A 27,859-nucleotide genomic window follows, 5' to 3' on the forward strand; every position below is an offset into this window, starting at 1 on the left:
GTCTTCTTACTGTTCAAGTTCATAAATAAGAAATTAACTGCTTACAAAATTAACAAATATTATTTCTATGGATTCTTTTTAATAATAATGTGATATTATATAGTTACTGTGTAGTGTAATGTTGTAATTGTGCAGTTCTAAAGTTTCACTGTTATACGAAATTCACCAAAATGTACCTGACCTAACAGTACTTCTAAAAGTAAGTACATAACTCAATTTAATGCATGTTTTTGGTCACCAAAGGATATAAAAACCCTTTTACGTACACATAACCTCTTTCGACAGACGGAATATTTCCATTAATAATATTAATAATGTAGTTTGTTTTCTTTGTGTATCACTGTGTTTCTGTAAATAAAGTAATATAATTAAACAGTTGACTACTTGTGTAGCAATCATTTTGATTGAAACTTGATTTAAAAGGGTTTCTTTAGTATGATTGAAGCTGAGTTCTTCTTCAAAATGCGGTTTCAAATTATTGCTCCGTTCCTGTTGAAATCCTTCGTCCTATTTAAGAATATCAAAATGTCTACCAAAAAATTCCTCGAGCTAGGAGAATCTATTTTCTAGGAGGTCTACTTTCAATGTACTTTTATACACAACAACTTTTTCAAGTTGCCTAGTTTAAAATAAATATTAACATTAAATTATACAAACATACTGTAAAGAAACTAAAAATAGTTTTCTAGCACATTTATTATAGTTCTAAAAAGATAAAGTTTGCCTGTGACTGAAATTATACTCCGGGACGTTATCTTATCGCCGCCGCTGTAACATAGTTGTTGTGTCGGGGGAAACAGACAAAACTAATCTATTAAGGAGGCAAATTCTCCAAACACAGGATTCTCCTTAACTAACAACAGAAACCAAATTTCTGGCAGCAAGAATTTCTTAAAGAGTCCTTAAATTATATAATTTCTACAAATTCATTCCTAAAAAAAAATTAATAAATTTTAGCTGGCAACACTGTTCAATAATAAAGAACTGTTCTTGAAAACCTGTAATGGCACAATGGTAGCTAGTTTAAAATATAGCGTCCCCCCCGCGGAAGCTTCTAAAAACTGTAGCGTTTTTCTTAATTAAAACACCGAATTTCAGAGGGAAGCCTTACCCTTGTAGCATTTTAGTTACTTTGAGCAAATCTAAGAAAAGTGAAAGGTCCTTTCTGTAAAGGTACTACTTCAAATGAAAACCCGTAAATTACGAGGTCTGTAAATTAAGTAATGAGACTGATTTTTTAAAAAAAATTGATTAAAAAAGAATTACAATTCTATATTGTCACCTTCAAAATAACTTCCTTCAGAAGCCACACAGCGCTGGAGACGTTTCTTCCACTCCTCATAGCAGTGCTCGAACTCCGATACTGGAATAGCTTTCAGCTGGTCGTCGGTTTCAGCCGTTTGAATGTTTTCCGACTGTCCCAAAATGCAAGTTCCCTTGAGGTGATTTTTACAACTTCGGGAAGAGAAAAAAAAGTGACAAGGACTCAAGTCAGGCGAATAAGGAGGCTGTGAGGAGCCACAGGAATGTTTTTACAGGGCCAAAAACTCTGGTTTATTGAAATTGCTGTATGACAAGGAGCATTATCGTGATGCAACCAACACCCACTTGTTCTTGATGTTTGTTGGTCTCACACGAATGACCATTTTTTAGAAGTTTTTCAAGAACTTCAATCAAAACTTTTACCGACAGCCTCCTTATTCGCCTGACTTGAGTCCTGGTGACTTTTTTTTCTCTTCCCGAAGTTGGAAAAATCACCTCAAGGGAACTTGCATTTTGGGACAGCCCCAAAAACATTCAAACGACTGTAACCGACCAGCTGAAAACTATTCCAGTATCGGAGTTCGAGCACCGCTATGAGGAGTGGAAGAAACGCCTCCAGCGCAGTGTGGCTTCAGAAGGAAGTTATTTTGAAGGTGACAATATAGAATTGTAATTCTTTTTGAATAAAAAAAAAAATTAAAAAAATCAGTCTCATTACTTAATTTACAGACCTCGTATACTCGTTAACATTATTTTGTTTCTAACACTATTTTGATAAGAGGAAGTATGACGATTGTTACAATTATAATTGGAAGTGCCGCTTCACTAAATTCTTTAAACTTTGTATTTCACTGAGCGTTCAAGTACCTTTTAAAACATTTTTTGGAGGAAGCTATTCCATTTTTCTTCCTGTAATGTACGAATCTTGTCTTTTGTATATTGTTAAGATGGGTTTGTTAGGCTAGAAATTCCGGAAGGATTCCTCACTTTGTGGTAACCAATAAATTTATGATTCTCAGAATAACTCCAACAATTGTCTTATGACTCAGTAAATTATTCATAACTAGACTGGTTACTCATATAAAAAACATTTTTCTAGAATAAATACGTGATTCTAAAGAGGGGATTCAATTTTTTTTGGAAAATATGTCACGATCACCGAATTTCCTCTTATGTCAAGTAAGAGAAAACCTAAGAAAGTACAAAAAGTTTTAAAACTTATTAGAACAGCAAATGAAAAAATAAATAAATAAATAAGAAAAAAGTAAATAACCAATTCTAAGGGCAATGGCAGCCATGATAGAAGCTAAAACTTTTTTCGTAGAAATCAAAGCCAACTTGAGTTTATCTCGTTTTATTTATTTGGAATCTAACCTTAACCTCCAGTTCCACCTGCCCGAGTGTTTACGTTCTGTGTGCAAACAGCGTTGTAGATTTAAGTAAAGAATTATTCATTTTAAACTTGATTTAGAATTATTAATAAAGATTAAAAGGATGTTAAAGTGAATCTTAAAATACAGTAATAATACGAATGTTGAAATAAATTGTTCTTTTATAATAAAAATGTTACTAACATAATTAAAACAAAATCAAAAAACAGGGTTTACTTTTTTACATTTAGGAAAATTATCTGCTAGAAATGAGAATAAATAAATAAAACAAAACCATTCCTAAAAAAAATTAAATTGGAATATTTTCATTTTTAGGTTAATTTCATAATTTAATCCGAAGAATTGAATTAACGCGGTTTTTGAAATTTTAAAAAACTGTTCAGTTAGAATAATTATTTACTTTCAAGTTTTTTGTGTGGGGGCTCGGGGTATTTTTTTAAAATTAATTAGAATATACATCAGAGAAATAAAGATGTGCAACTGCACTTACTGTAACTCTAATGATGCTATTTCAAAACATCTTCTTTATCTTTTCATTCTCAGAAATGTAAACATGATTCTTAATAAAATTTAAAGCAAAACTGAAACAACACTGAGGGAAGAATTCCCTTTAAAATTGTCGTATTATAAAACACGAAAAAATATTAGGAATCAGGTGACTTAAAACATAATGCAGAAAATGTTATCACACAATGTGCTAATTTCCTCAAACAAAAATAGCACCAAAATTATTAGTAAAAATAAACGTAAGAGAATTGAAAGTAAGTAATTTTTTGTTAGGTTAGCTTTAAAACTACTACGTTAACCAAAATACTTAATAAATTATGAAAATTAAATTCTTACCTGTCTGAACTTTCTGAAGAATCATATCTATCTGTACAGCGTCTCTTTTTACGACAATTATCCTCCTCGGAACAGACGGATTCTTGATCCTCCGTGGCGATAACACCGGTTTGTTGTACGCTTGTAGTTTTATCACCAACTACAACAACATCTGACACTATTTTTTCTTTAAATAGAAAGAAATTATTTAAATTACTCTTATCATTAACTACTTTACTAGCATCACTAAGCACATTAACACTGAGTAGTACAAGCTGATTGTTAGCATCACTAGTTTGTGCTTCGTCTTCGCACAGTGTTATACAATTATTATTTTTGTTATTATTATTATTAGTATTGTTATTACTACAATTAGAATTGTGTACGTCCACTACAATACACTCCGCCATGTTGCCGTTGCTTTTAACTTGCTTCAAAAAAAAAAAAAAAAAATACGTCCTTCCGTTTCGATCAAGAGATACAACCGATATCCTGTCTCACACTTGTTCAACGCTCGTATCTCAATGTTCTCCTAGCAAGCCCTCGGGTTCTTCTGATCGCATTACACACAATAAGAAAGAAATCTATACACGATAACCACCACATTCACAAAAACTTAACCAAAAACTAATTCTTAAAAAAAAAAAAAAGCAGAAATTATAAAAACAAAAAAAAACCTGAAATAAAACTTAAGTAAACGAGAAGAAACCCGAAGGAGCGGAAAGTGGACACGGTCCCGGAACACGCTGACACCACCACACACCAGCACAGACTCAAGCGGCTCGCCGAGCACACACAACATCCAGCCGGTGTGTGAGTCGGTGGCGTGACGTCACCGGCCACTGCCCTCTAGATATCCCCACCACTTCGGGCTGGGTAGGAAACCTTCCCGTAAACATTGTGTACAGCGCTATCTTCTTCCTTCTACAGCAAAATAGATATAAACAAATACTAGTCGAATACAACCGAATGATCACGAAATTTAATTTCTTTTTCTCAAAAGTTACAATTCTAGGTAATAAGAAATTCTATCATGTATAAGGTAGGAGATTTTGGAATTCTATTATTTTATTCTTTTAGAAAATACATTTAATTCACTTATCATTCAGGGTATACGTCACTCATTTGTTCTTACTTCTAGAAGTAAACTTTTCATTTTGTCAGAATAATGCCTACTTTAATGGCGTAATGTCTAATACATCAATTTTTTAAAAAAAATCTAAAGATCAGAAAAAACAAATTAATGAACTTAAAGGCCAACCCCTTTTAGAATTTGCATTTTACACTACTTTTGCAGGTCATAATATTCTTACTGAGATTTTCAAATACTATTTTGATTGCAATTCCTGAAAATGTACAAATACCAAGTAGTTTCTAAAGTGTTGTTTCAAGTTATTGTGTTCTATTCTGCCATAAGAATATTAGTTCTAACATAAATATCATTTGATAGGAAATAATAAAATGTATCAAGGCCTAAAAACGCGAAATTTTCCGAAAAAACTTACAAAAATGAACTAAAGAATGCGCTATATAAAGGGTGGTCTCATTCTAAAGTTTAAAAATCTCTTTTAAAATAAGTTAACCTTTCAACAATATTATTAATTAGTCTAAGTTGGTAACCATTTAATGAATCAAAAATGCATCCTTCAAAGAATTTTACATTAATTGTGTATCAGCTGTTATGAAAAATTATTCCTACCGTGTGGCGGGCACAATTTTATGTACATAATTATAACAAAACTACTTTCTTGTTTCTGGTTCATTTAATGTTTTTAAACAAATTTAATGTCCTTTTTTTTGACATGTAGCTCAGGTAACATTCAATTCACACACCAAAATTCAATTCAATTTTTTTTTTTTTTTTAGATGCGGGTTCAAAGAAACCGTAAAAGGCAACCCTGTATAACATGCAGGAATATATGAGAAGGTTATCTTATTTCCGTGTCACCAGCCATTCGCTCAAGTTATAATGATATTCATTGCATTGTTTCTAAAGAACTGTTTCAAGTGTTTATTTTTGAACCAGATTATCGGAGATTTAGATATTTTATTACCTATTTTTCATATAAGCGTACCTGAATCTGCCTGTTGTGCATTGCTACATTGAAAACAGGACAGATATTTTTTTTAGAATGTGGTTCTTCCAGCTGACGGATTTGAACCCTTATTCCAGCGCCATTTTTGAGGCAACTAAGCTAAAATACAATATTAAAGTGGTAAAGTTTTTTGAGTTACCGTGTCCATAAAGATTAATTGATAAATAACCGTTTTTTTTTCGTACCTCTTGTCTTGTGTAATTTTTAGCGCTAGCTAGGAATTCATTCATTCGAATAAAATCAACTCATTTAAAATGATCAATTATTGTGAATCTGTAGAACTGATCTTGAATAACTCGATTACCGGTAAATGATAACTTCATCCATAGTAGATCCTTTTGATCGTCCAGTTTGCTAAAGGGGGCTTTGTTAGCTCTTTCTGCAAGCACCTCACCCTCGTACTAACCAATAGGGGCCGAAAGAGATCGCTGACTCAGACCAGCTGTAACTAAACGTCCACTCCACTCCACTCAACCAACGTCTAGTACTCACCCATCTATTGGATTTCTTTTGAAGATAATTGCACTTCCTGTGTTAGGGTAGTTCGCTGCGTGCAAAAGTGTTTGCAGTTTACTACATGTTCATTCCCTTAGAAATATTTAATAACACGCTTAAAGGAATATACTAGACCCTTTTCTTTAGTCCCTTAGTGGCGAACCGTTTTATGAATGGTTTTCTACTTTGTCTTTCATTTGTGCATATTTTCGATTTTCAGTTTTTACCAGAAATATTCATTCTAAGGCCCCCTCCCGAATTCGAAAAAAATGGCTATTTTTAATTATTCTGTATGCATATTTCAGTATGAATTATGTGTTTGAAACAACACAAAATCAAAAAGGGAAATATCACAAAAAGTTTGATGTACGATTTGAAACCTCAAAGAAGCTTTTAGATAGAACCATCCAATCGAAACGAGTTGCTTCACTGAATCGATTTTACATGATTTGAGAATTTTCTCATAGATCGATAGAGATCTACAATGTATTTAAATGGCACTTTAGAGGTAAGTTTAATTTCTCTCCACTTTCTTCAACCAATTCTAAAAAGGTGGATGAAAGTGGTCAATTCTGGATAACAGGATTCTAAAAATATAATAAATTAAACTGCTTATACTTATTGTTTACTAATTTAACGAATATTGTTGGCGATTAATAGATTATTCTTATCCAATAATTTATGTAAATTAAAACTCAAAAACTAAGGCAGATTTTCTGCTAAAAATAAAGTGAAAATTTATTTGGTTGTATAATAATAATTTACCCCCCAACTGGTGAATAATTCATTTACAAAGCCAACAGCTGAGTTGGTAGAAAAGGACATCGAGTGCGCTCTAGTGAGTAGTAAACAAAGCTCATCTAAATCAAGAAATTCAATTCCTTTTAGTTGTAAATAAATATCTCTTAATCCCATTGGAATTTAAAATCAACTAAATTAGAGTTTGCTGAATTGGGGGTAAAAAAGGTAGTGAAGATTTTACAGAAAAATGTTTGCCTTTCATAGAATTTAAAATTAAATTAAAATAGATTTCATTGCTGACCAATCATTAAATTCGATTTATTAATGAACAACGTGGACAACTAATAATGAAATGCAGTGTAAATTTTACCCTTTAAGGTTAAGTACTTTAACTAGAGCCTAATAAATACATAAATGAATTTAATAAATTTTTGTGCCCACTTAGATCAGCCAAGTTTTAATAATATAGAACTTTTCGATCAGTTTTAAATTAATAATAATAGAGATTTGTCAATTTTATTTAAATATGTTAGCGTTTAATTATATTTTTGGATAATGCATTGTACCCTAAATCAGAAATTGCTGTTCTGTTTTTAGTACAGCCTCCTTTTCTCATAAAAATTTGAAGAGCCCCCCTAAATAATAATATTATTTTACATTAAGAGATTTTTTGAAAAATTGATTTAGGGTAGAATTTTGTTTATAAGTGTCGAAGTAACGAAGGTTCATGATATTTTATTTTATAATAATAATATAAAAAAAATAGGGAATTAAAAGACGAATAGTAAATCAAGAGAGAGACACAGCTTGGTATTCAAGTTTTACTTCATCAATTTCCGTATTTCCGTTCTTAAAAAAAAATAAAACGGATCTCTATGACTACGACTCATTCATCCAGATTCATGAGCAAACGCCGGGTATCCTATAAAATCCTGTAATACATAATTCCCCCTTTTCAAGGGTTTTCAAGTACAGTGGGAGTCTCGGTTATCCGTCACCCTTTTATCCGTCAATTCCAATTAACCGTCACTGTCCTCAGTATTTAAAAATTAAAAAAAAAATTTGTATTCATTAATTTTAATACACAATAGAATGAATTGAATAATGAAAGATACCTGACCTTTAAGGCTTAAGTGTATAAACGTATAAAATATGTATACCAGTTAATACAAAGTTTTATACACGTTAAACAAAAGAATCTGGAAATTTTCCTGTTTTTTGTCCATTATCCGTCTATTCGACTATCCGTCACGTGTCCGGTCCCGGTCATGACGGATAACCGAGACTCCACTGTAAATGATATTGAGATAGTTCTGGTGCAACTATTTGAATTTAGCTTATCCCCAGGCAAGCTGTAGTTCTAATGTACACTTCGCAAATCATTTCACTGTATTACAAATGTTAAACATGAGAGATTGTTAAAGTCATTTGAATGGATGAAAATATTTAAATAATTGTTTTTTAGAAGTTAGATTCCCTCCTCACACGACAATTGACTATCTAAAGACTATCTTGGGAACAAAATTCTGGGCAATCTGCGATTTGTGGCAATGTTTTCTTGCCTTTTTTGTAAATAGTAACGCAAAATCCTCGTGAATTTCAAGACTCAACTCTGTCTTTTTTTTTTTCAAATTTGTTTAAAAAAATTTCATGAGTTGAAAAGGTTATAAATTAGAATTTTTGGTGAACAGTTTCGATAAGGATTGTGACACGTACAATGATTTTAAGTTAATATATTATTAACATTTTTTGGTTTTTTTTTGACATTTTATTTTATCAATTGTATTAACAAAAAAAAAAATTGTATAAAAAATTAATGTGATGTCTCACATAGTTTAAGAGACGTACAATTTTACTTTTAATTAAAATACAGTTTTAAATTTTTAAAGTCAAGTTTCCCTTTTAGGAACTTTTCTAATCTTGAAATTATGCACAGTTTTTATTTATTTAGAAAAAAAGTGTTTCAAATAATGTTTTATGAATAATCATTTTGAAGAATGTAGTAGGTATATTTTAGAATTTGGTTTTAAAATCCGCGCTTTGAGCCATCAGCGCTGCTATGGAAGCCGCGGCACCCAGGTGAACTGAAACCGTCTAGGCTTTGAATAAGTCAACAATAGTTGGGGGTATTGTGGTAGTGATATTTTAAAAAGGCAACGCTAACTTTTTTTTCACTTTTATTTTTTTGTTTTTGTATTGTGTTTGTTTTTTCTTTTAATGTACTGGTTAGAACTTATCAACATTGTATACAAGGAAAGACATGCACGTACAAGAAAGTTATTCCCAACTGAGGGATATAAGGAGGTAATCCATCCTACGGTATTACCTTAACATGATGGTCGGTCTATCTGGTGCTGGGCACCAAATCAACAATAATTTTCAAACAGAAGGTAATTCTTGAAGTATGTATTTGAATTAATAAATGAGTATATTTAGTAATTGTTTGGTAGATATTTTTAATCGTTGATCATAAACAAACTTATTTTTTTTTTTTACACTTTTTTTTTTCTTTTGTGTGTAAATTAAAGTACGTGAAATGACTACTATGAACACAAGCACTCCTACTTCGGCGGATGCATGTTTAAGTATTGTGCACAGTTTGATGTGCCATCGACAAGGTGGTGAATCGGAAAGTTTTGCAAAACGTGCCATTGAGAGTTTAGTAAAAAAACTTAAGGTAAACAAAAACGAAAGACTTTGCAAAAAGTTTTATCATTAGTTTGTAAATGTTTTGCTAGTAAAATGACGTCAAGAAACTTTTTTTTTTCTTTGTTTTTCATTTTAAAGGAAAAACGTGATGAATTAGATAGTTTGATAACTGCAATAACTACAAATGGTTCACATCATAGTAAATGTGTAACTATACAAAGGACATTAGATGGACGTCTTCAGGTAAGAACTTCAATCCTAAAACAACATTACAGCTTGTAAAATTAACATTTTTATTTAATTTTTTATTTTTTTACAATTAAACACACAATTATAGGTGGCTGGTAGAAAAGGATTTCCACATGTAATTTATGCAAGAATTTGGAGATGGCCAGATCTTCACAAAAATGAATTGAAACATGTTAAATACTGTCAGTTTGCTTTTGATTTAAAATGCGATTCAGTTTGCGTCAATCCTTATCACTATGAACGAGTAGTTTCTCCAGGTATAGGTTAGTGTAGATCTTTATTTTTATTTACAGTATTTATTTTTAATTTCAGATTTATTTATTAAGATTTGAAGTTTTAAAAGTTTTAAATTTACCATTTTTTTTTTTTTTAAAAAACCCAAATTAGGTTTTCACCTCAATGCAAATGTCTTTAATGCAGTAGTGTAAACATTTTTTGCCTCCTAGAGAGGTAAGAAAGTTAGCTAAAAATCATCCCTTTGGTGCCAGTGTGAGTTTCTGGAATTTCCTGTCTTGGTTAGGGGCCAATTAAATGTTTTTTCCCCCCTTTCATTACAATTAAAATTGTTACTATTTTTGTTTTTGGTGTGTATTGGTTATTTTTTTAGATTATACATTGCAAAGCTGAATTTTATATATTGTATCTCCTTAACAAAAACTTACAGTTTAAAATGTTAAGTATAAGGGTTGATTAAACGCCAAAAGGTACACAAATCAGCGAGTACCCAACATTTCAATAATACTTCATTAATAGTTAAGTAATTCTACTGCATTAATTTTCATTAATAAGTTATTTTTTAGAATTTATTAGATATCACAGACCCTTATGCTGGCCATTTTCGTCTACAAAATATATGTTCAAGTAGCACTGTAGATTGACTGTAATATCTAGTTATTTATAATAATCAAACTATTAATTACAGGTTAAAAAGAAAAACGTTATAAAAAATAAAATAAAAATATGAGGCTAAAAAATTCAAAACCTTGTTTAAAAAAATGCTTACACCAACTTACATCAATGATTTTGTTTATTTTATTTATTTATTTTTATTTCTTAAATAAAAATCGTCGGTTTAAGTTCATTCTTCGATTAAAGTAATTGTTATTGTATGAAGTAGTCAAACGTTTATTACAATAGGTAATAATTATCTGGCTTTATCGCAAATAATATAGTTTTCTTCAATTACATTCTCCATCTAGGTGTTCTTCCCACAATGTTGTATATATGTAATATAAAGTAAATAAGATATGCATATATTTAGGACAGCTAATTATTCCAGTATTTTACTATAAGTAAAATTAGGGGGACTAAATTAAATTACAATAGAGAAATGAATAATTATTGTTTAATAATCTACTTGTTATTAACTGTGTGTTATTTGTGCTCACGAATATTTCGGTAAGACGAATTCAAGACAGTAGCCTACTCTAACTTTATCTTTACTTTAACATGCATGTACGTATATGTGATTTATCATAATTATAACAAAAAAATAATATAAATGAAGTGGCCAGCATAAGGGTCTGTGATATCTAATAAATTCTAAAAAATAACTTATTAATGAAAATTAATGCAGTAGAATTACTTAACTATTAATGAAGTATTATTGAAATGTTGGGTACTCGCTGATTTGTGTACCTTTTGGCGTTTAATCAACCCTTATACTTAACATTTTAAACTGTAAGTTTTTGTTAAGGAGATTTTTGTACCTTTTGGATAGATTTTCCTTTTTGCCTATTTTACAAAGTTACATATCTGCTTTACAGATTTTTTTAAAATTTGGAATATGCTATTCTATCATTATAACCTGATAAGGTGTTAACTACCACTGGAGAGATCTTTTTAAAAAATGATTGTAGTTGCGGCTCCCAAACCATCCTCAATAACAATTTTTTTGAGAAAGCGTTTTGAATAACATAGGAAGGTATTTGTACGTAAATAGCAAAATTAAACTGCGATTTAAGTACTTCCTTTTAAGAGGAGTAAGAAAAATAAACTAGGATTGCAGTACTTCTCCCTAAAAGGCAAAGAGGCAAAGATTTTTTAATCGAACAATTCATTGATTTAAATCGGTTCACTCATTGATAATTTAAACGATTGCAGTACTTCCTCTTAGTAGGAGCAAGAGAATCAGCAACGTAGAGGAGCTTTAACCACTTATTCGAGCTGAATTTTATCAAAATCGGACTAAGCGTTATAGAAATATTGGTAATAATAGTTTTAGAAAGGGCCTTATTTGGGTGGGGCAAACTCCCCTCCTTATGAGGCACGGTGCCGAGACTTTTAAAGTGCAAATCTGTATAAAATTTCGATTCGAATGACACTTCATTCATAAAAATCGGTTCACGTGTCGATAATTTGAAACGATTGCTATACTTCCCCTTAACAAGTGTAAGAGCTGATCGCCGCTTTAATGTTACGTAGGGGAGCCCTAACCCTATCATCCTACCAAATTTTATCAAAATCGGGCCAAGATTTACAGAGTAATTAGTAATAATAATTTTGGAGGGGGCCTTACATAAAGGGGGCTAACTCCTCTCCCATTCGATGTACAGCGTCGGGACCCACAAAAGGCACATCTACATAAAATTCCGAATCGAATGACACCTCATTCATGAAAATCGGTTCGCGCGTTTAGGCGCTACGTTGTTTACAAAAAAGGTAACAACAACAACAAGAAGAAGAACAAGAACAAGAACAATTTTTGAAAATGCCGTTTTTGCTCATTTTCAGCATCTTTTTTCTCAAAATCTATCAAATCTAGGTTGTTGCAAAAAAATTACATCTATAAAGGAGGATTTGCCCTTTATTTTAAAGAAAATTTGGGAATTTTATCTTTTATAGAAAAAGAGAAAAAAATTGTCAAAGTTGGGTGTTTTTCAACGTTACGCTTTTTCGTGCAGTTTTTGATGATCAACCCTTATACAACTGTCCTACCGGACAGTTTTAATTACAAAGCATTTAAAGGTTTTCTATTTTTTTTTTTTTTTTAGTAAACAATAGAAGAAAGTGATCATAGTAAATGTTTAATCAAAATATAATACTATTTGGTTCTTCTCTTTTTAAATTTAACTTATTAAACTGATTTTTACAGCTTTTTATTATTATTTTTTCTTTCTGTCCGGTTTCATCTTCAGAGATTGGAACCAAAATAGAGAATTTGAATTCCAGTTATTACAATTGGGCTTTATAAGAGATTTAGATCCTTCACATGCCTTCAAGGGCTGAAGGTCTTGAATCTCAGTCTAGCAAGGATTCATTCTCCTCTCGTCATATCTACTACGCATTGGTATGAAGTAGGAAAAAAGGATTAAGCTTTGTGGAAAACCCATCGAAAAACGTTTTCAAGATCATCTTGTCCTGCAAAAAAAAAAAGCCTTAAACAAAATTAAATCGGCATGAGAGGTGTGCCAGTTATTCGCAGGATTTTGAAGAGATTTATTGCGAGCATCACCAAATTCACGGATATGGACTTCAACATCCTTATAAAGTTCTGAGATCCGGGAATTGGATAATCCCTTAGATAAGGCAACGAATCACTGAATTATTTAGGGGTTGCCCAACTATTTTCAGAAGATTCCCTCATTGTCCCAAATTTTGAAAGAAAAGTTTTATGGTCGCTGCAGTACCACAGCTTTCTTATTCTATTACTACTTTAATTGCGGTAATGGTGTTTACAATCTTTTCATAAATAAAAGTCAAAACTTCCGAATTTCTGGACTCAACTTCAGTTATTTTTAATAGATCTTTTCATGTGCTGATTGTAAAAAAAAAAGACGCTAATAAAAATCTATTGGTCAAAAGTTTGGAGAAGAATTGTGACGCAGACTTTCTCATTTCTGAATTTTAAAAAATTCACTTTACACTAGTTTAAAGTACATATTTATTTGCGCGTCAACGTCTTGAGTTATTGGCGCCCGGAGCTTTTTTCAGTGCACTGCCGGCCTCCAGATCAGTGTTCTTTCGTTGTAGACGTTCCCTGTCCAGTGAGCTGTGAAAAGCCCTTTGGAAGAGAAAATCGTAAGGGCCAGCAGCTGATTCGATCCCTTGAACTCCGGTTGGGATAGAATTCGCTCACCACTCAGCTAATCCCTTCCCTCTGGGCTTTATCCTGAATAACAAAATAAAGAATCCTATTATGTTTAGTGTATGTGAGTAAATACTGAATACAGTGGCTTAAAATGGGTTCAAGTGTTGCCAATGGCACGCCATATTTCTGCATTGGCATGAGTTTTAAGACCTTCCAAATGAAGGATTGGTTGTTCCACATTTTCCTAACCGTGAACTTTTAGGTAGCAAGCATGCCAAAGTAAAGATCAATACTGCAAAGATTCTTAAAAAGTAATCTCTAAGTGACACCATTTCTGTCAGATCTGAAGGGTATACTTGGCATGTAAGTAGGTACTCGTCACTGTTGCACTTCTTACACTTTTAAGATAAGCCATATAGAATTAAACTTCTAATTAATTCAAGGTATTAAGAAAACCAATAAACATAAGACTGACTCACAAATGATATTGATTGGATTCGTTCTGTTTGTTTTTTTAATCTTTGTCCGGACAAAGATCTATCAGGATTGACACTTCAAAGTGGTCCCAGTCGGACGGTGAAAGATGAGTACAGTGTCGTTTCTGGAGGTACTAGCAGTGCCATAGAAGTGGAAGATCAAGCTACAGTTCAGCATCATGGACCACCGCCTCCTCAACTTCAGTACCATCCACATCAGATGCAAGGTACTGTTTTTTGGTCCAGTTATTCACAGTTATTTATCACTGCTTTTTTTTTGTCTTGCAAAATGTCGTTGGCTTTGAATGTAAATTTATTTCTAGTAAAGTAAAATAATATCTGCTTCCGCATAAGTTACCTTTTAATGTTTTGGTATATGTGTTTGTAGTGATACTTCAAAGGAATTAGGGAACATAGTTCTTCTCATGAAGAACAAATAAATCATGTTCTTAAATTAAACCTTATTGCTTTCGACGGTTGAAGACCTTTCCCCTTCTTCTAATAGTTATTTTGTGCACTGTTTGGGTTTCCGTTCAAATTAACTTATGCATTTGGCTTCTTTTACTTTCTCCTACACCATAGCGATTGTTTCATATTTTCATATTGAATTTTCACCTTAAACACCTGTTTTGTGGTCGCCTGGATTTTAAAAAGTGATTTTGCCAAGTATCAGTTTTATTAATCGATTTTTTAAAAAAATTCCAACAGCAAGGTTGACTTCCGTTGGAACAAAGTGTATGATAACCTTAAGATGAATGAATAGTAATTTCTATTCAAGCCAAGGATACTGCACCTAATCTTCTCCCATCCTTATCTTGAGATAAATTGATATTACCTGCTCTACTCACAATCCCGTCTGGGAATAAGACGCATTAGTGCGACGATGTTTCCTTTAACTACAACTCCTAATAAGGGATCCAACCCATTTTGGAGATGATTTTTTCAGCGCATACGTATGGATGCTGAAACGATTTCCATTTCTGGATGATAAATACACGATCTATTCGGAGAAAAGCCTACAGCAGGGTTGAGGAAGACAGGCGCCTTATTTAGCCGACCTAATCAAAGAAGCTGTCCTCTTCACCTGAAATACCCCATATCTAGTCCTGGTACTCAGAGTAGAATTACTTCTTTGATGAAGAAACTTCTTCTAATTTCCAGCAAAATTCCCACTTCTTCCAGTATAAGCTATTCCCTTTTCATTTCCAGATGTCTGCATTCGCTCTTTCCACAGATAGACTGTGTATAGATTTTTCCTTGTCCCTGCATTGCTACTGTAACGCTCTAATTCCCTAATTTTAATTTCCCAATCACAAAATAGCTTTGTGACGCAGCCGTTGACTCTGGAACACACTATAGTCTGTGCTAAGGTTTCCATTTAGTGTCTATTTAGCATCCAGAAATGGAAATCATTTCAGCATTCTTATGTACGCGCTGGAAAATCTCCACAATGGGTTGGATCCCTGATTAGGAGTTGTCGTTAAAGGAAACATCGTCACTCCAATGCGTCTTAATCCCAGACGGGTTTGTGAGATCCGCTCTTTTGCTACCCTATATCATTTCGTCGTCATGGCAGATAGAAGGCATTCGCTTCACTCTTCTGTTAAAGGAAATTGAGTATTCGCCGTTTTTTTTGTTCACTAATCTGGGAGCTCTTCAAAGCTTGCAGTAGAAGACTTGAGCACTTCCAGCCTGTCCAAGACACTTTTCTATTCCCTGTTACTGCTCCAACAAAGAAGTAGCAGTGAGTGGGTTTCAATTATCTCAGCATGAAAAACATGGCCATAACTCCTAGAATTCAATCCCCTTTTCCAGGAAAAAGCTTCCAGCTCCAATCAGTTGCTGGAAAATGTTTTCCCCCCGAAAAGACAAAATAAGCTGTTATGCGCCCCCCACAAAACTCCGATAGTAGGTTAAATTGCAATGTAATTTGGCTAAGATTGATGAAAGAAACTTCTTGATGTTAACTTCAAAAAAATGATCATTCAAACTTGCAGAAATCTCTTATTTTTAAGTAAGTATCTCAAATCTACGTCCCTTAGAGGATCCTACTATTATACAGGGAAATGCTTTAGATTTTATCAGTTTTATTTTATATTTAGTTTTTTTATTTTTAGTTTAGTTAGTTTGTTAGAAACAAAAACAAAACAATAAATGCACTTAGTTTTTGTGATAGTTATTGCTTTTGTGCACACACGACGAGACAGGTCTGGTAAATGTGGTGGGTGGAAACGATGGAGGTTACAGTGGAGCTGGAAGTTCTGCAGGTAAGATGGACAGCACGGCTCCAGGACCTCCGATGGGCCGAGGAAGGCCACCCTTAGACGTCAGACCATCTTGGCCGCCTCCTCCTCCTCCGCAATCCCAGCACCATCAGATGCACAGTGAGTTTTGGAAATAATTTTCTTTATTTAGAAAATAGCGTGGTAGATAGTGCATTTTTGTTTTTTTCAAGCTGTTCATTTTGTAGTCTGTAAAAAGAAATGCTTATTTACTTTTTTGGATAATTTTGGGTTTTTTTGAGCATTCATTGCCAAGTAACTTCCCTAGAATTGATGCAATTTCGAAATGGAAAGGATTTATTATCTCAACTATTAATATCTTATCAAATTTGCCGAAATTAAGTTTTGAGAATACTGAGTTAAAAAAAAATAGTCACTGGAAAATGTTATAAGGGTTTTCGTCTTCATACGTATGGAAAAACCGAACGGAAGTGCGGCTTTGAATGGATTTCCTCATTTTTATTTCTCTTAGAAAGAAAAGTATTGCGATTATGTCGAATGGCTGTACTTAACACTTTTTTCTATCTACTTAATCCGGATTAAACAATTAAAAAGACGCTACAAGCGAGATTCGATCTGTGAATTTTCCACACACAAATCTTTCTCATTGCTGGAACACCGACACCCCTCTGCTAGCTCAATACAGAATAATCAAATGAGTGATGGAAATGCAGAGTTTTACCATTTATCTGAGAAAATAAATTGTAATTATACCTCCTCAGCTCTTAAAATACCTGTATGTTTACCAATTCAATTATCTACTTTAATTCCTGGATAAAGAATTGATTAACTTGCATTGGGAATTTAGGGACAAGCGGTACTACTGGCAGCCCAGTTGGACAAACATGTCTTGTATCTCCAGCGGACGGTGGTCTGGCAGCAACGCAACAACCACAGCCATTCTACACTACACTCTGTCAACCGCCACCTGTCGTAGGACCCAGAGATCCTTCTTCAATTGGTTTGTTCTTAATATAATTGAATATCTTCAATATTTTCTAAAAGATTTTTTTTTATTAAACCATAAGCTTGCAGAACTTTAATTCCAGATTAGTTAGGATAGGTTACAAATTTCATTCGAAATTATTCGTGGTTAATATAAATATTGGAGTTGATAAAATAAATTTACAAAAATTAAGAAGTTCAATCAAACCATAATATCTCTTTTTGTATTAATCAGATTTCAATAAATCTTCCACCAAATTGTAGAGAAAAGTTAGCTCTATAACTGATATCAATTGCAATGCTCTTGTAAGAATAGTAATTGAGTGATAGAAGGTTGTTTGTAGTTTTCAAATTTCAAATCTTAATATCTCTTTTTCGTTACGTAGGGCAATTATTACGATTATATTTGTGTCTTATATATAGAGATAAAAATAGTCCATAGTGGAACAAATGTAAGTAAGTAATATCGTATGTCACAACAGGTGTGACAGTTGACAGTCAACAACCTACTAGTCCCGCTCAAACATCTGGCTTGACATCACCTTCTCCGCAAACACCATCAGGAGTTGTGCCAACTGGGCAATCCGCACAACCGGGAACTCCGGTTCAAGCTACAGCCAGTGCCGGCAATGGGGCGACCAGCGTGGACGGTGGATATGGTGGAGCCGGTACAGGTGCTGCCCAAGCTACCTGGTCTGGATATACTCTTACCTACACGCAAAGTATGCAACCTCCCGCACAGGTAATTAGCTATATTTCGCTGGTTAATTTGGTGAAGCGAAAATGATTGGCATCTACTTTCTAACTGAAGAAGTATCATAAACTTGGAAACCTTACTTACCCATTTGGTATTTATGAATAAGGAATTATCTTTATACTTTGTATTGTTTTCCATCCTTCAAATGGTTTATTTGTGAGCTTTGTTAGAAATCATTTGATCTGTTTTTTTACATTAGTTCATGGTTTTCCAAGTGGGGGTGTTTCCCCTAGCGGATCGTGAGATGATAACAGCATGGGCCAGAACTGCTTGTATCACAAATATTCAATGGGTGTCGCTTTTTTGGGTCAAAGACACTCTCCTAGTTATTGGCAATGGCAATTCTTTTTGTGTTGGTTAGTGATATTGGCAATTCGGTCTGAGATTAGACAGCTCTGCCCAAAGCGAGGTGCTTGTTCGTTATTATGTGTCCTACCTCAAGAGAGAACCCATTGCAAAACCATTTCTTTACCAGCCTTAGCGATATCACCTAAGCTCCTGGCAGCATCTGGAAACCATGGAGTTCTCTCTAGGCTACTGCCAGTAATTTCATTTAATGCTACTTTTGAGTCGTATGCTATCGCTATTTCGTTTGTGTAATGTAAGAATAATATTTATAACATTATATTGTTTAAAAAATGCAGGGGGCGATGCGTAAAGTAAGAAATTGTATTGTACTATTGATAATTAGCAATTATTTTTAATTTCTAATGATACCGTCCACTTCTAGGTACATCCTGGCAGCGCCGCAGCATATTGGCCAAGTTCTGGCGGAACGCCCGGCAGTGTTGACGTTGGCACCACTGGTTTGCTCTCTAATCAACCAGCACCTGAATATTGGTGTTCTATAGCTTATTTTGAGTTGGATACCCAAGTTGGTGAAACTTTTAAAGTGTCATCAAGTTGCCCCAATGTGACTGTAGATGGATATGTGGATCCATCTGGGGCGAATAGATTCTGTTTAGGAGCACTCTCCAATGTTCATCGTACAGAACAAAGTGATAGGGCTAGGTAAGTCGAAAATTTTATTTTTTATCGATTATTTCTTGCTTTTAAAGTTTTGTTGCTCGCGATGCAACATAATCACTTGAAACATTCATCATTCAAACATTTGTCGTAGGAAGGTTTGTGTGGTGTTAAATTTAAATAATACTGCGCTCATTCTTGGGATAGATTTGTAGCTAACTTTAGTACCTAAAACCTTTTTTTTATTCGTTTTTCTCCGGAAAAAAAGAAAAAGAAAACAGGAGAAAAAATTTAAAAATATAAAATGGATAATTTAAAAATATAAAATGGATAATTTAAAAATATAAAATGGATAATTTAAAAATATAAAATGGATAATTTAAAAATATAAAATGGATAATTTAAAAATATAAAATGGATAATTTAAAAATATAAAATGGATAATTTAAAAATATAAAATGGATAATTTAAAAATATAAAATGGATAATTTAAAAATATAAAATGGATAATTTAAAAATATAAAATGGATAATTTAAAAATATAAAATGGATAATTTAAAAATATAAAATGGATAATTTAAAAATATAAAATGGATAATTTAAAAATATAAAATGGATAATTTAAAAATATAAAATGGATAATTTAAAAATATAAAATGGATAATTTAAAAATATAAAATGGATAATTTAAAAATATAAAATGGATAATTTAAAAATATAAAATGGATAATTTAAAAATATAAAATGGATAATTTAAAAATATAAAATGGATAATTTAAAAATATAAAATGGATAATTTAAAAATATAAAATGGATAATTTAAAAATATAAAATGGATAATTTAAAAATATAAAATGGATAATTTAAAAATATAAAATGGATAATTTAAAAATATAAAATGGATAATTTAAAAATATAAAAATCTTAAACGACTAAGCTTGGTAGCACTTAATTAGCAAGTGTTATAAACAGTGTAAGGTTTTGTTATGGGTAAGGTTACTTAGGTAGCGTAGGTTATTTTGCTAGGAGTAGCTTGTAGTTTATTCTCATATTTTTTACAGCTGTTTGTGCCATCCGCACATGAACTAAACGCCAATCAGCGACTTTATAAAGTACCAGTAAGCCACATAATCGTCATTGATTAGTGAATCACATACTCAATCGGTTCCCCCCTTTACAGACTACACATAGGCAAAGGTGTACAGCTGGATGTCAGAGGAGAGGGTGATGTTTGGTTGAGGTGCCTAAGCGATCATTCTGTGTTCGTGCAGTCTTACTATTTGGACAGAGAAGCTGGCAGATCACCCGGTGATGCTGTGCACAAAATATATCCTTCTGCATATATTAAGGTAATTTTACTGATGGTTTTAGCTAAGGGGTTATTGATTAATCAAATCAGGGTTTTAATTCAGGTTCGAGCTCGCAGAAAGAGTGCTGGCCGATTTCTATCTCCCACGATGTAATTTCATTAAAAAAACAACCCATTTTATTTTTCACCATTTATAAAAATCTTCGTATTTCATTGCAACACAAAATCTTTCATACTTTAGATGACCTAATGTTATTATTTGAACTGTCTACTGTAGCGTTTCCCAACTTTTTTTTTTGGCTCGCGTAACCACTAGGTAATACATCATGCTAAATTTTATCACTTCGAAAAAATTGACTGTATTTCGTGAAATTTGTTATTTTACTGTTACTATCTTTATTTGTACAGAGATACAAATGTATCTGTTACAAAGGAGTTCCAAGTTCATGTTCACTTTGTAAAGTGTAAGATCTTAGTTTTAAAACTTTTTTTAAAAAATAATTAAAAATTGCGTACATATTTTTCTCTTCAAAATTATTAATTAATTTACAAAGTTCTTCTTATAAAGATTATTATATTTGTTTATATGGAGTGGGGATTCTAAAACTTTCATAGACTGGGCACAGCTGATAAACAATTAATGTTTCCGGCCCGTTCTTATTACACATTAAACAATGATCTTTGGGGTTTGATTGTACAAAATTATATTACTGATTTTTAAATTTAATAACATAAGGGGCCACCCCAATCTTATTTCAGAAAGAATTCTTATAACTTGAAAAAGAAATGAATTTATCTAAATATTGTTGAATAATTTTGAGAATTCCAAAATATATTAAACATAATGTTGTTTACTTAAGTTAAGTGAAATTGTACCTGTCTAAAATTATAGAAATATTAGGTTTCTGATATAAGCATTCTAAAGAGCCCAAATCTTCTAATTTCTTTTAAGCATTCCAACTACCTGTAAGTACCAATTAAATTTAATGTTGCTTGAACAGGAGCTTACTCATTACAATCCAGTCTCTTTAAGCAGCAGATCTTTACATAGTTATCATTTAAGTTCTGTCACATGATAATTCTATTAAATTTTATTGATCTTTTATTGATAATGATGTAGTTTTTCCTAAATTTTCTTAATAGAAGGGGTTTTGGGAAATCATGAAAGACAATATTACAGACTAACCTTATTACTCTGTACATATTAACAACTTTACTGTATAATATTATTAATTAAAGTAATTTGTATGTATTGCAGGAAAAAAGGTTTCTATGATATTTTTATGATTTGTTTTCAAATTTTTTATGTCTGCCATTATTGATTATTTTTCATGTACCACCAACCAGCAACTCGCTTACCACAGGTTGAGAAGCGCTGGTCTATCTACTGTACAAATACATATTATTTACACCATTAAATTGTGTTGTTAATTTCTTCCTTTCAAGGTGTTCGACTTACGGCAGTGTCATGGTCAGATGCAGCAACAAGCAGCCACGGCGCAAGCAGCTGCAGCCGCTCAGGCAGCTGCAGTAGCCGGACACATTCCTGGGCCACATAGTGTTGGAGGAATTGCACCAGCTATTAGTAAATATATAAAATATATTATCTCATTTTGAAAATCTCAGCTCTCTCTGTGTTTTATGTTTTGGATACTTTGATTTTTTGTTTAAATTAATTTAATCTCCTCCCACCCCACCTGCTGAAGGTCTTAGTGCGGCTGCATGTATTGGAGTTGATGACTTGAGAAGACTGTGCATACTTCGGCTTAGTTTTGTCAAAGGCTGGGGTCCAGACTACCCCAGGCAGTCAATTAAAGAGACGCCATGCTGGATCGAGGTATGACTATTTATTTCACTTCTCTCTTTAATTAATCTAGTCAACAATTCTGGGTTGTTTATTTTAGATCATGGGTCCAAAAAAAAGTCACTTAACACTACAGTAAGTCCGAACTTAAATTTCATTTGTGAAATGGGTGATCCAAGTCCTTCAAGCGTAGTGCCACTTACCTTATATTATATATATTAGGTGTGGCTATTAAACAACGAGACTATTGCTGTAAAACATTTTATTTTAAATTTATACATATTTAGTTATTATAACCTTCAGTATACAAATATTAAGGAGATCTTGATCCCTATCCCTACAACGCTCCATGCGAATTTACCATTGTTCGAAACCATTGCTAGAAGTCTTTTTCTGTCAGCTCCTGCATGACGCGTGCCGCTTTTTCTTTCACAACTTCACAGCGGACTGAAATCGTGTTCCTTTTAAAGCAGATTTGACTTTGGAGAACAGATAGAAGTCACATGGGGCGGCCAGGTCAGGCGAATAAGGCGGATGGCCTAAAACTGGGATGTTTTTACTTGGTTAGAAACGTCATCTTGACAGACACAATGCAGTGTGAGCCAGCGCCGGTTGTCTTGATGGAGAACCCCGTGACTTGTTCTTCTACAAATCGGGTCGTTTTTTTTTCCTTACTCTTTCACGGAGTTGAGCAAGCCACCTCACGGTAGTAATGTTAATTAATCGGATATTTTCAACCGTTTTGGACGTGGAAGGACCGACCCGGGCGGTCATCATCTCCGACGTCTTCTCGGCCATCTTGGAAACGCTTGAACCACTCAAAAACTTGCGCACGTGATAAACATTCATCGCCATAAACTTCTTTTAATGAAAGATAAGTTTCAGTAGCGGTTTCACCAAGTTTCATGTGAAATTTCACGACAATTCGTTGCTCTACTACATGTGTAGTATCATGTTTTCGGCAAAACGAAACTAACACCAACTTACTCAAACGACGGTTCCGGTCAGACAGATTTCTCTACAAACATGCGTGAGACGCCGGCAATCGAAAGCGAAGGCTTTACGCTGCACAGCTGACGAAATAGTTGAATGGATTAATTTTTAATTATCCTTAAAAATAAGAGAAATCTAGAACTTTATAGAAGGATTTTAGAAATTTTGTCTATTTAAAATCGTACTAGAATGGTATTATTTCAGGTGCACCTCCATCGAGCTCTTCAGTTACTGGATGAAGTATTACACACAATGCCAATAGATGGTCCCAGAGGTATTGAATAAATTACACAGGCAAGTATTTAAAATTTCCCGAAAAACAGATTTTTTTCTTTTTTAAGGTAAATTCCAAAATAATATAACATTACTCTCACTGATTACTTCAACTAGTTTTACTTCTTGTTACAGATTTCCTAAAATGCATAAGTGAAGCTTAGATTTTTAAAAATAGAAAGCAAGAACCAAATTTTGTTTGAAAATTAAGTACTGACTTATTTTCATTTTTCCTACTTGAGTGAAATTGATTTTCTTTTCTTTTTTTTTTGTAAATTTTATTTTAATGATTTGTTTCCTATGAAAGTATATTTTTCTTATTAATTTAAGTACAGTCGATCCTAAAACAAAAGTTGAGTTTACTCGGCTGACATTGAAGAGTAAATAAAATATGGCGGTTTAATGAACCCATGGGTTATAAAACCACTCCCTATGATTTCAATTTTTAATATCTTGAACATCTTTTGTTTTGTTTTTACAATTTTTTTTTTTTTTGTAAGTTGAAATTTATTTCTAGTCTTGATTTAATTTAAGTTGTTTTTAAATTATAACAGCTGTTCAGCCAATAACCTTGAAGTAAACTTCCGTTTGATTGTTTGTTTGGAAAGGAGTCGTCATTGTGCGACATCAATGCTGATGGTTAAAGTTGTATCCCTACAGGTTGAGCTTTGATCCTACAAAACTTAAAACACACTATTTTCGCCAACCAGTGTTACTTACCAGATTCTTAAACCGTGTTCAGTGCCTCTTCAATCTTAAAAACTCTTCCTGGATTTCTTGAACATCCCCTATACACAAGTCTTTCATAATTAAATTAGAAATCGCAACTTTTTTTTTTTTTTTTCTAAAGACTCAAAAATCCAGGAAAACTCACGGATAGTTCTGTAAAGAGACTGGCCAAATACCTGGGAAAGTCCTCTGGAATATTCTGTATTTGGGACAGCTTGTTTTATTTACAGCGAATGGAATAGGGGCGAATTGCTGTACAACAATTCCTAAACTCCTCGACTACAATTAATTAGACTCAATACAATTTGCATGGCTATTCCCAAAATTACAGAATAGGTTGCAGTTGACCGCTTAGCTGTCTTATGCGCCATCGAAAACAAGTTAACTGCCAATTCCGAGCTCTTATTCTGTTCGCACAGTATCTGACAGCACTTTATCCATCGAGTTATGTTCGCAGTTCTCAGACTTATTATCTGCAATGTAGTGTCGCACGTGACCACACTCCTTGTCAATCCATTGTTTATAAAGAACCCTTAAATCCCTATACGTTTTTGCTTTCATGCAGAATATAATGCTGAACTTACCCTTATTTCTGCGTAGGGTTTCAGATGCACTTTTTCCATTTTGGATGTATAGGAATGCCCTCTAAAGGTATCTGCTTGCACAACATTTGACAGCACAATATCCATCGAGTTATGTTCGCAGTTATCAGACTTATTATCTGCAATGTAGAGTCGAACGTGACCACACACTCCTTGTCAATCCATTGTTAATAAAGAACCCTTAAATCCCGTCACGTTTTGCTTTCATGCTTGAAAGATTGATTGATTCTGAACTTACCCTTACTTTTTTTCCATTTTGGAAGTATAGGAATATCCTCTAAAGGTAACATAATGCTTAATTTTTTTCTTGTTCGAACTTAGAATCGTGTCCCCCACACAAAAAAAAACCTTCTCCAAAAGGATCCCAATTTTGAAAACCATTTTTAACCAAAAATTACAAGCATAACTATTGAGAAGTGCAAATTCTATTCGTTTCGTTACAGGTTACTTATCGGCTGTACTATTATCGTTAAAAAAAAAATCTAGTACAGAGTATTAGAATTTTTTTTCTATTTGTGTTTATTATATACTTATACATATATTTTTTTTATTATTTAAATTTTTGTTGTTTGTAAAAGAAAATATTTTGACGATTATTAATTACTATTGTAATTGTAAGAAATTGAAAACTTGAAAAAAAAAATTAATCACACCGTGGATTTAAACAAATTTTTAAAAAAATATTTAACTGCATCTGTTACCTTCTGTATGGTTATGTTTGTTGAATTATTTTTTTTTTAATTATTTTTTGAAACGTTTTAGCGTGTGCGTGTATATGTGAAAGATTGTGTACTCATTATTATTTGGATTATTAGTGTTAGTATTATTATTGTTATACATATTATTATTATTATTTTTGAGAGATAACGTTGAAAGATGAATATAAAAGTTGTTTATTACTTTAAACCATGCCATTTTCTTGTAAATATTATATATAATAAATGTTATATAAATATAATTGCAAAAGTAAACAATTTTGTTTTCTGAAGATGTTGATAAAAATTCGGCTACATTCTTATTCTTTTATAAAGTTACAATTCTCATGTATTTCGCTTAGGCCTAGAATAAAACCTAAAAAAAAAGAAGTGAAATTATTTAAAAAAAATTGTGAAAGATTTTTTTTGTAAAACCAAGGGTGTCAACTTCTTGTATCATTATTTTTTGAATGTAAAAATATTGTTTTGGCTAATGCGGTTTGATAGAATGAAAAATGTTGAAACAAAATAGTTTGTAGAGAAATTAAATTATCAGGTAATAAATATTTTCATTAAGTTACTTCTAATACTGTTATTTTAAGAGATTCTTAAAGTTTTGGGGATGAATAAAATGAAGGTTGAGCAGAACTGGAAAGATTATAAGTGCGATTCGGATTACGGTATGTAAACTCCATTCTTTTTCACAAATCCACGTCTCTTTATTTAAAAAGCAGAAAATATCACATATTTGTTTAATAGGTTAAATAGAATGCTTTGATGAAGGCTAAGTGATCCATTAATAATAAGCAGTGGGACACTTGCAGGCATATAATAAGTTTAAGCGCCATAAATTTTACCTTAGTGCTGGCGATTCAACGTCCATGTTAAGCAATCTCTAACGTTACTAAGTCAATCTTCCCCTACGATATATTTAAAATTGATGGCCTTGATTGAGGTTTTGCAAGTACTACTCCCCTTGTGAACTCTACCCTTAGTTTTTGTCGATTTGATGAACCATCGATTTAAGGTCTGGGAAGGAACAACGAAGAGGGAGCAGGTTTTTCATAAATGGAACCTTATTTGGATTCTGTAGTTTCGAAGGATGAAGTTTAAAATTAAGGGGATGGTATTTCTAAGTGTCGTTATTGAAAGTATCTCCCACTTTTACCAGGGCCGACTCACGACGAAAATGGTAGCACTGGAGTAGTGGTCACAATGGATACTCGGCGGATGAAGTTTATAATGCTGGACTCCTTGCGATCTTTTGGAGTTGTCTTTTTACTCGCAAGATGTCATGTGATTGTTTCAAATCATGTTCTGACTTCCCACTGTTACGAGTATATTGAAATTGGCCGCCCAAGTTGACATTCTTGTTTCAAAAAGTCTTTCACTGTTTAAAATGATATAATTTTTTTTCTCAAGCTGCCATAAAATTAATTTTTTTTGGTTCAGGAAATAAAAAAATCTTACCTTTTCAAAAATAAAGAATGAATAAAAGTAAAATCAATATTTTCTATAAATAATATATTTACAAACAGAGATTTAAATTTCTGGCTTATAATTGTTATATATAAAATATTTGGGCATAAACTAATATGTATATTTTTTCAAAAAGAATACAAAGAAAAAAATTGAATATTACCTGTTTTACTATAAAAATTAAATATATATATATTATAAAATATATTATAAAAACAATATATTTCTCTTAAATAAATAAATAAAAAAAAGAAGTGAATTATTTTATAAAAGAGTGCAATATTGTAATGCAAAAAAAAAGAAAAAATAATAATAACAAATTTATATATTAAAAAGCAAATGGATGAATATTTTGTATGATAGTAAATGTGCGAGGAAATAACTTGATATTAACGGAAAAGTATTAAAGTGAGCTTTTTGTAACAGTTTATATTAAAAGTAAGGCTGCAGATTGCTGTGCGTTATATTGTAGGTATTGTTTAATAAGACAAGTCTCTATATTTATTTGAAAAGAATGAAAAATGATTTAGAAAAGCAGATTAACCTAATGGAGGGGTGCAGAAAGACAACTTTGATTTAGTTGGGGGTTCTAATAGATGTACAGGCAGATATTTCTCTTAAGATAAAGGAAAGACTTATACCCTGTTATTATTTACTGAGTAGAAACTTTCAGGAATGCCGCTTTCTGGACTTGAGTTCTATCGTAAATCGTAAGTAGTTGCACTCTCTGACCACCGTAACAGACTCACATGTCCAATGTGTGAGTGTTCATAGTGTATGGGCTAGGGTTACTTCTTGGAAATCCATACGAGA

General features: G+C 32.5%; 3 protein-coding genes across 10 annotated transcripts in view; 1 reads left to right on the forward strand and 2 right to left on the reverse strand.

Moving 5' to 3' along the window:
- The window catches only part of jing (AE binding protein 2 jing), a 255,111-nt gene extending 250,842 nt beyond the window's left edge, over positions 1 to 4,269 (reverse strand). The window contains exon 1 of one of the 2 annotated variants that reach the window (XM_074140822.1): positions 3,498 to 4,269. In XM_074140822.1, the coding sequence (XP_073996923.1) occupies positions 3,498 to 3,886 (389 nt within the window). In that variant the 5' untranslated portion in view covers positions 3,887 to 4,269. The remainder of the gene's footprint in view (positions 1 to 3,497) is intronic. The other variant, XM_074140823.1, reaches the window with a different exon arrangement.
- On the forward strand, positions 1 to 27,615 carry Med (Smad/Smad4 homolog Medea). Of its 7 annotated transcripts, XM_074140831.1 has the most exons (17): positions 3,308 to 3,415; positions 5,343 to 5,692; positions 6,373 to 6,575; positions 9,039 to 9,198; positions 9,337 to 9,485; positions 9,596 to 9,700; positions 9,795 to 9,969; positions 14,272 to 14,439; positions 16,420 to 16,596; positions 17,303 to 17,455; positions 17,922 to 18,181; positions 18,927 to 19,207; positions 20,343 to 20,511; positions 21,918 to 22,056; positions 22,175 to 22,308; positions 23,473 to 23,562; positions 23,677 to 27,615. In XM_074140831.1, exons 4-16 carry the CDS (start codon positions 9,141 to 9,143, stop codon positions 23,551 to 23,553), a joined length of 2,049 nt encoding a protein of 682 aa, XP_073996932.1. In that variant the 5' UTR covers positions 3,308 to 3,415; positions 5,343 to 5,692; positions 6,373 to 6,575; positions 9,039 to 9,140; the 3' UTR covers positions 23,554 to 23,562; positions 23,677 to 27,615. The 7 variants fall into 7 exon arrangements, with proteins under 7 accessions (XP_073996934.1, XP_073996932.1, XP_073996933.1 ...); XM_074140833.1 differs by lacking the exons at positions 3,308 to 3,415; positions 5,343 to 5,692 and adding an exon at positions 1 to 199; XM_074140832.1 differs by lacking the exon at positions 5,343 to 5,692 and having other exon boundaries at positions 3,317 to 3,415.
- The window catches only part of LOC141460638 (NHL repeat-containing protein 2), a 23,180-nt gene continuing 9,110 nt past the window's right edge, over positions 13,790 to 27,859 (reverse strand). Inside the window, exon 12 of the mRNA XM_074140828.1 lies at positions 13,790 to 13,805. The gene's annotated coding sequence lies outside the window, so the exon portion shown is untranslated. The remainder of the gene's footprint in view (positions 13,806 to 27,859) is intronic.

The sequence above is a fragment of the Rhodnius prolixus genome, unplaced genomic scaffold, assembly GCF_049639745.1.
Source record: "Rhodnius prolixus isolate KJV_2025 unplaced genomic scaffold, Rpr scaffold_6, whole genome shotgun sequence".
NCBI classification, from domain to species: Eukaryota; Metazoa; Arthropoda; class Insecta; order Hemiptera; family Reduviidae; genus Rhodnius; species Rhodnius prolixus.

Coding starts and splice junctions, on each gene's coding strand:
- Med (XM_074140833.1), top strand. CDS start 9,141: ATGATGGTCGGTCTATCTGGTGCTGGGCACCAAATCAACAATAATTTT. Junction 9,701..9,794: donor CATTAGATGGACGTCTTCAG/GTAAGAACTTCA, acceptor ACACAATTATAG/GTGGCTGGTAGAAAAGGATT. Junction 9,970..14,271: donor AGTAGTTTCTCCAGGTATAG/GTTAGTGTAGAT, acceptor GTCCGGACAAAG/ATCTATCAGGATTGACACTT.